The sequence below is a fragment of the Leptidea sinapis genome, chromosome 3 (genome assembly GCF_905404315.1).
Source record: "Leptidea sinapis chromosome 3, ilLepSina1.1, whole genome shotgun sequence".
In the NCBI taxonomy this organism is placed as follows: Eukaryota; Metazoa; Arthropoda; class Insecta; order Lepidoptera; family Pieridae; genus Leptidea; species Leptidea sinapis.
The window spans coordinates 14362469-14375189 of record NC_066267.1 but is presented as its reverse complement, the minus strand read 5'-3'; the positions used below and the strand labels follow the sequence as shown (position 1 = coordinate 14375189).

At 35.4% G+C, this 12721-nt stretch overlaps 1 protein-coding gene across 2 annotated transcripts in view; it reads left to right on the top strand.

Moving 5' to 3' along the window:
• Nucleotides 1–682: 682 nt before the first annotated feature.
• Nucleotides 683–12721, top strand: part of LOC126979528 (myrosinase 1-like) — a 116029-nt gene continuing 103990 nt past the window's right edge. For both annotated transcript variants that reach the window (XM_050828858.1, XM_050828857.1), the window contains exons 1-5: nt 683–725; nt 5270–5409; nt 5875–6554; nt 6992–7300; nt 9166–9404. In XM_050828858.1, coding sequence (XP_050684815.1) covers nt 691–725; nt 5270–5409; nt 5875–6554; nt 6992–7300; nt 9166–9404 — 1403 coding nt within the window. In that variant the 5' untranslated portion in view covers nt 683–690. The remainder of the gene's footprint in view (nt 726–5269; nt 5410–5874; nt 6555–6991; nt 7301–9165; nt 9405–12721) is intronic.

The window sequence follows — 12721 nt, the reverse complement described above, 5'->3', positions numbered from 1 at the left end:
CTTCCTGACTGTATTTTTGGAAATAAAAAAACTAGGTATTTTTTTTAATCTTTTTTTATTTTTCAAACTTTATGTGGAATGCCCACAAACCTCTACAATATACCACTGGACTGGCAGCTGTCAAAGTGATTTTTTCCCTGTTTGATATTCGCCATTTTGGCGCTGTTGGCCATGTAGTGAGAGTCTGCGGTACTAAGACTAGTGAAGACAACCTCAGCTAACATCGATAGATGGTGGGAAACTATTTACAAAAAAAAAACGTGTACTTTATAACGTCGATTCTTGAAGTATAAATAACACGAAAAACTATCGAAATTAATTCAAAATACAAAAATACTTCAGAACATTGAACGTTCCTTCGCAGCCATTTGTATTAATCGTCAAAATTAGTTCTCTGGACGCTCGCGAGCGGCGCTTCAAATAGGAAAAAATTTGCTGTCAAACATATGGAACAGCCTGTCTAGTGGTATTTATACAGGTCAGTGGGAATGCCCCTTGTATTAATTGGCCGAAGGCAGCTGTCTTTATCTGCTTTAAGTAGGTATATTGCAAAAAAATTTTATGTGTGGTCTTCCTTAATTGATATGAACTGTCGTATCAAAATTTTATTGATTACGATAAATAATATTATGATCTCGATAAGAAGGTTTATATATTTCGTAACATTACCGAAATACCTTTTTTAGCAATATGTGTCGTATAGAATTTTGTTTACTCGTGTTTAGGTAAGTTTTTCAATTTTCTAAGGATGTCAAATATGTGCATCTGTCTGTGACTGTAGTGGAATAAAATGTGGGAATAAGACAGCCTAGCGAAACTCTCTAAGAAAAAAGTGAATCACTCGATTGTATGAAACGTGCAGTCATTTATAGATTGACAGATGACAGCTATAATCTTGTATAAAACGGAGATAGCCGAAATCCACTAAGTTTTAAGCAACTGTTCACTTTTTAACTTAGTCGGATTATACTTCGTCGCCAATCGCTATACTGTAATTACTACTATTTCAAACTTATGTGAAACTACTGCACCTTTCATACTAAAGTAAATTTCAATTTTTATTTAGCCGCCTATTATTACGTAGTATTTACAGCCTCTCTGACTTGCATAGTTACTAAAACAGTGTCTCGTCAAACTTAATGTAAATAATAACCAATATTATATGAAAAATTAAAGAATACAGATAAAAATTTGCTACGGCTATCGAGATTTGACATCGTATATATATTTTTTAATTTTCAAGAGTTTTCGTACACTCGTAAGTGACTTTTGTTACCGTATAACGCTGCAAATTTGCCAACTTTGTACAAATTTGCCTATTTCGTCTCAATTACGATAAGTCGCGTTTGCTTAATTTTTTCTTGTTTTCTACCATTCGGTAGTAACTAATTGTTATTAGGGCAATCGATACACCGTCAGTTGTGCGAAAAAAACCGTTAAGGGAAAAAGGAAAGGTCGGATCTTTTTTGCATCCCGCAACCTTTGATATTTTAACTATGGGAACGGTGTTTCTGTGAAGAAATTACATACCAAGTTAAGAAGGTCCTGTCGTTTTTCCGTATTCTTTGTTTTTTTTTTAATTAAAAGATTGGTTTTTATTAAAATAAGTGGGTAGGCAATGCTGTGCAGTGTTTTTGAAACTTGAGTGACACAACTTAGCCTTTGTCTAGGGTTGTCACAACTTGAATATCATTAATAACACATTTTACTAAGATTTAATTGAGTCAGTATTTTCTCACTGATTTGCAAAGACTTCTCCAAAGATTAAACTGAAAACAAAATCATTAGATGTTTTTAGACTGACGTTGTTGACTTTTGATAAAGTGTTCTATGGTCACTGACCTCTGCTATAAACCACTTGACTGGCGGCTGTCAAAGTATTTTTGTGTCTGTTTGATATTCGCCATTTTGGCGCTGTTGGCCATGTAGCGAGAGTCTGCGGTATTAAAACCAGTGATGACAACCTCAGAAAACATCGATAGATGATAAACATAACCATTTACAAAAAAATATGTGTAGGTACTTTATTAAGATGATTCTTGAAGTATAAATAACACGTAAAACAAACGAAATTAATTCAAAATGCAAAATTACTAACCGAGCAAAGCTTAAGCTTAATTATATTTTTTTTTTATTGTTCAAAACATACAAGAGACAAACTGCTAAACAATTTAAGCCATCCTCATGAAATTTTGTTTATGTGAGAAATAGCAAGTTATCTTAAACTAAACTTTAAATATTTTAATATTAAATAATTATTATTCTAAAAATATCCCATTAAAGTCGAAAAAAATTTACATATGACTGAATTAAATGGCAAAGCAGACAAAGCAATATAAAAACAAAGAAAAACAATAGAAATAATGAAAGAATGAGACAATGAGACACCCAGGCTATGCTCATTAGTAAAAGGCATTTCCTAGAGTATGTGCACGGTGCAACGGCACTCATTCCCAAGAAATGTCTCTTACATTGCCCGAAACCAATGCTTTTGTGTTTCTGGTATCTCTAACAGAATGTGGCAAGTCATTTATGGTTGTGGGCAATATATAGTTCCATTTTCTTATGCCATATATGTTTATTGGCTTTTGGCAACTCAAACCTAGGGGTGCGCCAAAGTTCACCTAAAATTTCAACTCCGATAATTGGAAATCCGAAAATGTTCTTCCTAACATTTTTCATCCTAACAATCACAATTCCTAATGATAATTGTTCTAATGTTAATAATTCCGAAGCATTCAGCTTCATTATGTCAGTAGCAATTAACATCTATTATACTTTTATTTGTTTTCCTATATTTTCTCAACATAACCATCGTTTATACTATTATTCAGTCATATCTTTTTTGTTTAGATTTCTTTTTATTCATAATGGACCCACCCATCAGCGATTGGGTACGCGTGAGCAAGCTCTTGCCCTTGCTGAGAGCAAAGGAATGATTTTAAGGCAAAAAAATTGTAATTATCATAAAAACCAATGACGATTGTATATTCATCCAATCGGACTGTGGGCTCTTTTATATGCAGTAAAAAGCATGCAGAGTAAAATCTAATGTTAGCCGAGGAAATTGTACTTGGTTTGACAAGTATTTTATCAACTACAATTCATTAAAATTGGTTAGGTTAGGATATATTAGAACAGTTAAAGCACCGAACCAAACCAGAACCAAATTGTAGGCGTTTCCCCCCATTAACAAATTAGGGAGGGGGGAGGGTAGACTTTTATTTTGGTTTTTCTTGAAAACTGTGTATTACGTTGTAATAAAAGTGGCAGCACTATAATCGTGGACCAAAGCTATATCAACTAAAATTCATTAAAATTGGTTGGGTTGGGTTATGTAAGAACAGTTAAAACAACGCCAGAACCAAATTGTAGGCGTTTCCCCCCATTAACAAATTAGGGAGGGGGGAGGTTAGACTTTTATTTTGGTTTGAGTATGAGTGAAAATATTATGGTGAGTATGTTTAGGGATAAAAGCGTTATGATAAAAAACAGTAGGAGTTTAAATGTATTTACATTAATGATGTTATTAATTACAATTTTCGGAAAGATCGTGTTATGAGCATCGCCGGTAGCACTACAAATAGTATGAATGAAAACTTTAGGATGAAAATTTTTAGGAAGAATGATCATTCGGATTACAAATAGTTAGGAAGAACAATTTCGGGTAATGAACTTTAGGTGAGCCAATATGGACCCCAAATCTAGTATAGTTAGCCAACTTACGCAAATTGGCGTTACGCACCCTAAACACACACACCCGTCACCGTGTTCTTGATTGGCTCTCAGTGTTAATACGCACTGTCGTAAAACGTAAAAAAAACAGTATACAGTAAAACAGTAATCTATTAATATTTATGCTTGTAAAGAGTGTAATTTGTTAGTTGCCCTAATAAATAAATAATCTAATCTTCATATTATATCATATTATGATAGATTTAATGGCACCATATACATAATTATTATGGCTATTCGGTAATAACTGAAAATAACATAATATGGTCTTTGCTGAAGCTAAATTCGTAACTCAAAAGAAAAGTACCGACCAGAATCCAAACTAGATATCTACTAAGTAAATATTACTGTACGATATTATTTTGCAACGAAATTTTATGAGTTTTTTGTTGTTGTATCTAATTATTTATTATATCTTAGTCTTACAACAAAGAGGGAGCCCGCTGAGTTTCTTGCGCGCGTTCCTTTCGACATTCAATGAGTGATTTTAATCATATTTTGAATAGAAACAGGAGCCCCTATACCATACCATAACATCACGCTTAAAAATTGTCTGAAGCAAAACTTTGCCTACGTGTCTATTAGGCACAGTTTTCATTCGGTTGTGTTTCGACCGCGCTTTGAATACAACGCTACGCAATGACAAAGTGCTCAGTGAAATGCTGTCCAAATATCAGCATATCCAAACTAAAAAAGGATGGAGTGTCGTATTTCAATTAAGTGTCCCTTTAAATTATAAAAATTGTGTATTATTCTTGATGTTTTTAATGATTTTGCTGAATAATTATACTTTTATTGCTTAAACAAAGTTCTTGCCTAATCTAGCGCATAGCGTAGTGTAACTACTTCTAATGAGCGTATACTTAATAGACTTCAAACACTACTGCCACAAAATAAAATATAAATTTGAATGAATGTTTTAATCTTATCAGTATAAGTTAACTATCCGTTCCCATCCGCTTCGCTGGGCGAATTTTAAAAGGAAATAAATGAATGAAGCAACCTTGGAATTCGAAAAATAACCATAGTAGCCATAAACCATCTGAGATAAATTCCGCATCGAATGGTTTCATGTTCATACTATCAGTGGTTTAAGCGTGATTGCGCCTCAAACAAAAACCATTTTCATTATATCTAATAAATAAAATTCTCATGTCGCGGTGTTTGTAGTTTTTATTTAATTTTGAGTGCATTTTGGGTAGGTCTGAGAATCGGACAACAAATAGATACAACTTCAAATTTTCACCCATCTACGATCAACAGTTACTTTTGTATCGCAATTTTAATATCGGCAATACAACGTTTGCTGGGTCAGCTAGTATTTATATAGATGTATACGTATATACAACGCCGCTCGGATATTTTTTGACGACCTTTAAATAAGCGAGGGAAGTCTAATTGTTTATGGTACGTCAATGAGTTCAACAAACAAAGTCATTGCTTAGTTATTACTCAATATAATACGGGTGACTCAGATCGTATTGTCAGCTGAATATTACGATATTTCTAATGATGTATGTATGTTTTCAAACAGTATAAGCATCATAGATGCATCAACCTTAAACGGAGCGCAGCCATCGAGTCGAAACAATGAGCTAAAGCAGTTTCCTTCCGACTTCTTATTTGGAGCAGCTACTTCTTCGTACCAGATCGAAGGGGCATGGAATGAAGGAGGTAAGAAACTATTAGGATCTTGCGGCTCCGAGTCAAAGGTAGAACATCTTCCCTAATAGCGCGGATAAACGCAATTTTTGCGCTAGACGCGTGCAGGGTTGTCTACATCGCATCTGCTAACAAATATTTTTTGTGCATAATATATTCTTGTCTCTGTGCTCCTTCTTCTTTTGCAATAATCGATAATAGTTACAACATATTCTCCTCTACCATTATAAAACTGAGGCATGTGTATCGGGGAGCAGCAACTGCTAAGGCATGATATGTCATGCCACGGCATGTGGTACATTACCGCGGTATTTCAGCGACGAGTGTGCGCTGACTGACGGCAAAATCCTTTGCCATCCCGTCCCGGTCTGCGTTGGTCTTTAATTTGACAAAAAATCCTTACAACCTTAATTGAAAATTCTGAGATTAACAAAAATATTTCCTTTGCAAGTGTATAATATAAATAATGCCCCACAGGTAAAGGTTGGTCAATGTGGGACCACCTCGTCCGTACAGCCCCAGAACATATAGCAGATAACACGACAGGAGACGTCGCTTCGAACTCCTACTACTTTTACAAACGCGATGTCCAAATACTCAAAGAACTCGGGGTCAATATCTACAGATTTTCCATTTCTTGGCCTAGAATACTTCCATATGGCCGCCCTGACTATGTCAACCGGGAAGGGGTGGATTATTATAATAATTTGATCAACGAACTATTAGCAAATGATATAACTCCATTTGTAACCATGTATCATTGGGAGTTGCCACAGAACTTAAACGAAAGAGGCGGTTGGCTTACAAGAGACACGGACGATGAAAATATTATAGATTGGTTTGGCGATTACGCTCGTGTTTTATATCGCGAATTTGGGGATAGGGTGAAGCATTGGTTGACGATTAATGAACCATACATTCACTGCAATCATGGGTATGGTTACGCAAACCATGCACCTCGACGATCTTCGCCTGGTGAGGGTTACTACGAATGTGGAAGGAACATTCTTCTAGCCCATGCGAGGGCCTATCATATTTATAAGGAGGAGTTCTCACAAGGAGGACAAGTCGGTATTGTTTTGAGTTGTGATTGGGCTATGCCAAGCACTGATTCTGAGGCTGATGCTCAAGCTGTTCTGGACTATTTCGATTTTCATGTAAGTATTAGGGTTGAAAAATACCAAATTTATTGAATTAGACGTATTTTTGCGGAAATCCATAACCACCCAAATGTTGTTAGTCTTCTTGAGTGTAAATTGCGCTAAGATTTGTCTGAAATTAATTCGACGCGTTTTCGGACGGTCTCGTGCCTAAATATCGAGTCAACATCTCCTGAGGATGCCTCGTTTAGAGAAATTTACACTTAAGAAGACTAACAACATTTTGAAATATACATCCTTATCAATCAGTTAAAAATTGCATAATCAATTTAAAAACAAGATTATCTTATTAATCATGCTAAGTGTGATTAATTCTGTATTTATTTACATTAAAAACTCAAATTGATAGTAATTATCAGCTTCATTGCAATCGTACCCTAATGCAGTTATATGGATAAATTCTCGAAGATCTCTGAATAATAGTTCTTTTTCAGTTTGGAATATACATGGATCCAATATTCTCTCCTCAAGGAAACCAGCCGCAATCACTTATCGACCGCATCGCAAATATGAGTGCTGCACAGGGTTACAGCGAATCTCGCCTTCGTCCATTTACTGAAGAACAGATAGATTATATGAGAGGGACTTCAGATTTCCTTGCCCTTAATCATTATACTAGTTATATCGTATATAAGAATGAGTCTGTAAATGGAATGTATGTAGTCCCTTCTCATAATGACGATGCTCAAATTGGCATGTATAGGGATCCATCTTGGCTGCAATCGATAAGTCCTTGGTTATATGTAAGTTGAACTATTACGGCCTTACAAATAAACTTGGTATAAATTTATAATTGATGATAAACAAAAAAATGCAAAATGTTTACATTATCGTTGACAACACTGTCAATACGATGATAATTCTGAAGTTTTCCGAATGACAAGCTGCCTTGCAAATAAACGTTATACGTCCGAGCAAACAATTCGTAAGCAAAATGTCTATTTGTAAACATTTTACATATTCTTGTTTTATGCTTAGTTATAACTTAATGCCAACTTTATTTGTAAGGCCGTTAGACATTACACTGATTTTAAATTTGTAATCATTGACGTATTATAAACAACTAGGCTCCCAATCGCCTATTAAAACGTCGGCAAAATTGTCCAGGCGCCGTTGTATATACGTATACATTAACTTACTTAGATAACATTAAAACCTTATTTCGTAGCAGTAATGTTCAAAGTCTATTGTATACGCTCATAGGAAGCACATTGCGATGTTTTTTATTTCAACAATTTAAATGTAAATATGATGATTTAAAACGTCAAGTTTTTTCATTTAAAGGGGCACACCTGAAATACAATACTCCATCCTGTTTAAGTTTGGCTATACTGTTATTTGGACAGTTTTTCACTGAATACTTTGTTATTTCGTGGCGTTGTATTCAAAGCGCGGTTATAACAAAACTGAACAAAAACAGGCAGAGTTATACTTCAGGCAATTTTTGAGCGTGATTGTGAGTCTAATTGTTTATTGTTTGTCAATGTTTGAAATAGAATCTAATTTAAGTGCACGATGACTAAGCTTTTCATTTGGTGAGAAGAACTCTAGTAATTCTTCTCTTGGAAACTAGAATAGAATAGACATATATTTATCTACCTTAGGAAGTGACAATAACATCCCTAATAATACTATAAATGTGAATGTAAGTTTGTTTGTTACGCTTTTACGCCCAATAAACCGAGCCGGTTTTGATGAAATTTGGTACAGCGATAGACTAAGGCTTGGGAAAGATCATAGCCATTTTATCCCGGAAAAATCCGTGGTTCCCGCGGGTTTTGTGAATAACTGAAAGTAACGTCGATGAGCTATAACTATACAAATAGTAGGTATAGTTTGCCATAGCAATCTTCCTCGAAATTAGATTAGTATAGTTTGTGGGGACCGGGAGCGAAAACGGGAACCGAAACTGGAATAGGAAGTCGAGGGCATCAGCTAGTAAATTGTTATCCCAGAAAAGATATCAATCACTTAATATAAATAATAATATAATAACTTATAAACTGTTTAATAAAATAACATAATATTGTCACTCGCTATGGTAAATAAATATACTTCAATTCGATTCCAAAATGAAAGCCTTTATGTTTTTACCCTTTGATAATTTATACCTCTAACTGTTAGACAACGTTGTTTGTCTGTTTGTATATCAATTGGTGTTAATGTGCGTGAATTGCTTCACATAGAAGGTAACTGTTAACCTCAATTTATTTGACGTTTTTACACGTAACTCATACAGATATATAATTACCCATACTGTCTATTGTTTTCTATTCTATCCTTCAAAGTTCTTATTGAGTTAAGGGATAAAATTCTCCAACAATTTTTGTGTTAGAAGTTTAGTTCTACCATATTAAATTATTTTATTAGAAGCCCCTGTAGATCCGCATATTTGAATAACTGATGGACAAACAAAACGTCGGTCGCTTGTCACGCACACAAAAGTAATAAGCCTGGCATATTTTCATCGGTTGTCTAAAGGGCTCTATCTGGACGTATAAAATATTATCTAACCAGTTACCTTTCATCTAGTGTTTATTTGATCCAAGCCTTCACTGATACCTGAGATTATAATATAATTAATGTTTTTTTTTAATCTTTCCAACAGGGCTATCCAGCAGGATTGCATAACCTCTTAGTATACATCAAGAATAAGTATAACAGTCCAACAATTTACATAACAGAGAACGGTTTCTCATCAAATCCTGGCCTGATCGATAACGACAGGGTTACATACTATCGTGGATATTTGAATGCTGTGTTGGATGCTTTAGATGATGGCGTTGATGTAAGGGGCTATTGTGCTTGGAGTTTGATGGACAATTTCGAATGGGCTGCAGGTTTTACGTAAGTAAAAGTACAAATTAAAACACTTTATTTCCGAAACACGAAACGAAAATACTATTGCCGCATAGATCACATCGCGTGTGTCTTCTATTGCATTTATCACGGGAGTATTCCGAACAGCTGTTACACCTGTAAAGGGAAAAGTGTAGATAATATTGTAATTGTTTAATCGGTGAACACTGTTTGCTTGCACAATTATTAATTACAAATAGTATGGATACATACATAGAGCTGCTCGAATTGTCTGAGGCCCAGTGCTCTGTGAATCGCTGGATCACTTGGCGTTGCGTAGAGACATCGCTTTATTGTGCGACTTCTACCGCTTTTATAGCGGGCAGTGTTCCGAAGAGCTGTTTCACCTGATTCCTGCCGCCGAATCCCACCTTCGCACGACACGCCACGAGTTAGGATATCATCCCCACCATCTAGATGTGTGGCGTGCCTCCACAGTGCGGTTTTCAAGGAACTTTGATCCACGTACAATGAAGCTTTGATAAAAGCTTTCCTGTGCGGTGTTTCCTGGACTATACGACATGGGAAACTTCAAGCCGGCAACGCTCTTGTGTTCCCTCTGGTATTTCAGGAGAATGTGGGCGGCGGTGATCACTTAACATCAGGTAACCCGTACGCTCGTTTGTCCTCTCTTCCATAAAAAAATGCCACCGATTCTTTTCGTCAGTAAGAACAGTAGGCTTAAAATATAATGTCTCATAAACAGGAACAACCGTGCACGAAAGAACATCTCTAACATGGATTGCTGTATCTACGTTAAATATGTTTTCTTAAGATATAAAAGTGTAAGGTATCTATTGTTACTGTAACCGATTTTGATTGAGAAATCGTAAAAAGTCAGCAAAGCGTCTCATTAGCTCAGTATTATGAGTATTAAACCACTAATATATAATAAAACAATAATATATTCTGAGGCTGGGTGGCACCAACTACCTTATTGCTAACAAACATGTTAAAGTACCGGCTAATCAAAAAAATGTGTTGCACCATTAGAAGTTTTTTAGATGACGTCATAACTTTAACTGTTGACCGTAACCGTCCAATCTTCGTCGGTTAAAGCTATTGTTAATGTTAAATAGCTAAACAGCGACCTGTCAAAAATTTCTAGTAAATATTCGATATTGACTTGATATGTCACTTTTAAATTTAATTTTGCCAAGGAATACGATGGTGCAACACATTCCGCAGTCAATGTTAAAGTAAGCGTTTCTGTTAACATTAAATTTGACTTAAACCTTAACTATGAGTAACTTGACGAACATGCCCTGTGCTCCCCTAGGCATAAATAGAACAGTGAAGTCCCAGGCCCAAGGGTGTCGTCATAGGCGACTTAGGGCATTTACCAGTAGGAGGCTTCTTTGCAGGTTGCCAGCTTGATTATGGGTACCGCAACGACGTCTTTTACTACCGTGAAACAGTAATGTGTAAGCCTTACTCTGTTTCGGTCTGAAGGTTACCGTAGCTAGTGAAATTATTCGGCAAATGAGACTCAACATCTTATGTCTCAAGGTGACAAGCGCAATTGTAGTGCCTCTCAGAATTTTTCGGTTTTTTGAGAATCCTGAGCGGCACTGCATTGTACCAACTGAACGTCGTGCTCGTCTCGGCCCTTATTGTCATAAAAAAAGTAGTAAAAGTTTAGACAGTTTGAAAATCGTTAATCATCTTTATTTGGGCCTATTGGTAATACAATATTGAATGATGTCTTCCCCTTTCTTTAACTCCTGACAACTGTGTGCCTTTATCATCCAAACTCGATACCGCCGTGTTGTTGGATATCGTTCACCCTATGGTCTGCTCCAGTGCATCTTCTACTGTTATCTCTACGCCTCCTCCGTATCATCCGTGTTTAATCCAATGCGTTGTTGGCTAGATGACAGCAATACTCAATATATGGCCGAACATGCGCTTTGTAGAACGCTAGAATGTAAGCCGACTTGAAGTATGGCCGTGCTCTATTTATGACGCCCAGCTTCTTGCTTCTTCCAGACGACCGCGGTAATTGGCAATCGCTCGATATTCGAGATCCAGTTACTAGGTGAGCCATTTAGGCACATGTTGTAGAATGTGTCCGTACTGTAGTAATAGTTGTAAAACTATGTGGTGTTTTATATACTCTTGTGATATAAACTTTTGTAAATAGCAATGAAGGCATTTTAGGCTGAGATTTATGATCCGATTTCCGTTATTCTTCATTAGTTGATGCAGATTTTTTGCCATTTGGTCCCATAAAAATTTGACATAGTTTGGCTCAGTAGTTTTAATTTTATGAACATTTTGTGTGAATATTTTTGTTTACGTGGATGATGTTAGTATAGTTTGAGTACTGCTCTTTTAGGAGTTTTCATGTAGTTTGATTATATATTATAATTACTAACCCGTTTCCCATAAATTGGGTCTTAGGCTACCTGTCATTCATAGCTAACAAACGTTTTTTACGATATTTCAGTGTCTCACAAGAACGTTAAATATGAGATCTAAATTGTTTAAGGCACGCAGAACCTTTCGTAGGCCAACCTATACCTACTTAAAAAAATACTATTTAATATATGACAATTAAAATCAACGAATTCTTATAGTTTACCTTATTAATGACACTAAAAAATAAAAAATAAAATACGTTTAAAAAACCCGACTTCAAAAACTCAATAGTATATGATAACTTTATAGACATTTAATTTAATACACCTCTAATGCCAAGCAAAATGTAATAGCAGATACCTACACTCGCCACGCGTGACTTTAAACAGGATAGCTTCGTCTAAAACCAAACAACCCAAGCGGGCAAGCACCGACTTAAATCCATCAATAGGTAGCACATAAAAATAATAGTATGTTATTAATAATAAAGATATAAGATTTGAATTACAGGTGTATTAAATTAAATCTCTATAAAGGTATTTTATACTTTTGAGTTTTTGAAGACGGTTCTTATAACAGTAGTCTTTTTTTAAGTCGATATCTTGTTTTTATATTTTTTGCTTTACTAACGTCGATAGTTCAGCTGTGTGTAACTATTTCGGCTTACAAGATCCGTTGACCCACAGACTTCTCATGGTGTGGACGAACTTTTTCATAATTTTGAAACATTTCTTCACTTGGATTTTATATTGAGAACTAAATCAGGAAATCGAGGGTTTTATCTTTTTATTTTTAACTTATCAATTAATTAATCATTTGCTATCAGATGTCAAATGACCTTGCGAGTTACATGAATAATAAATAGTCACCACAGACCGTGTGCTTGCAAACAAATGCGAAAAAAAAACATAAGATAAGATCTCAAAAACGGTTAACGCACCTTT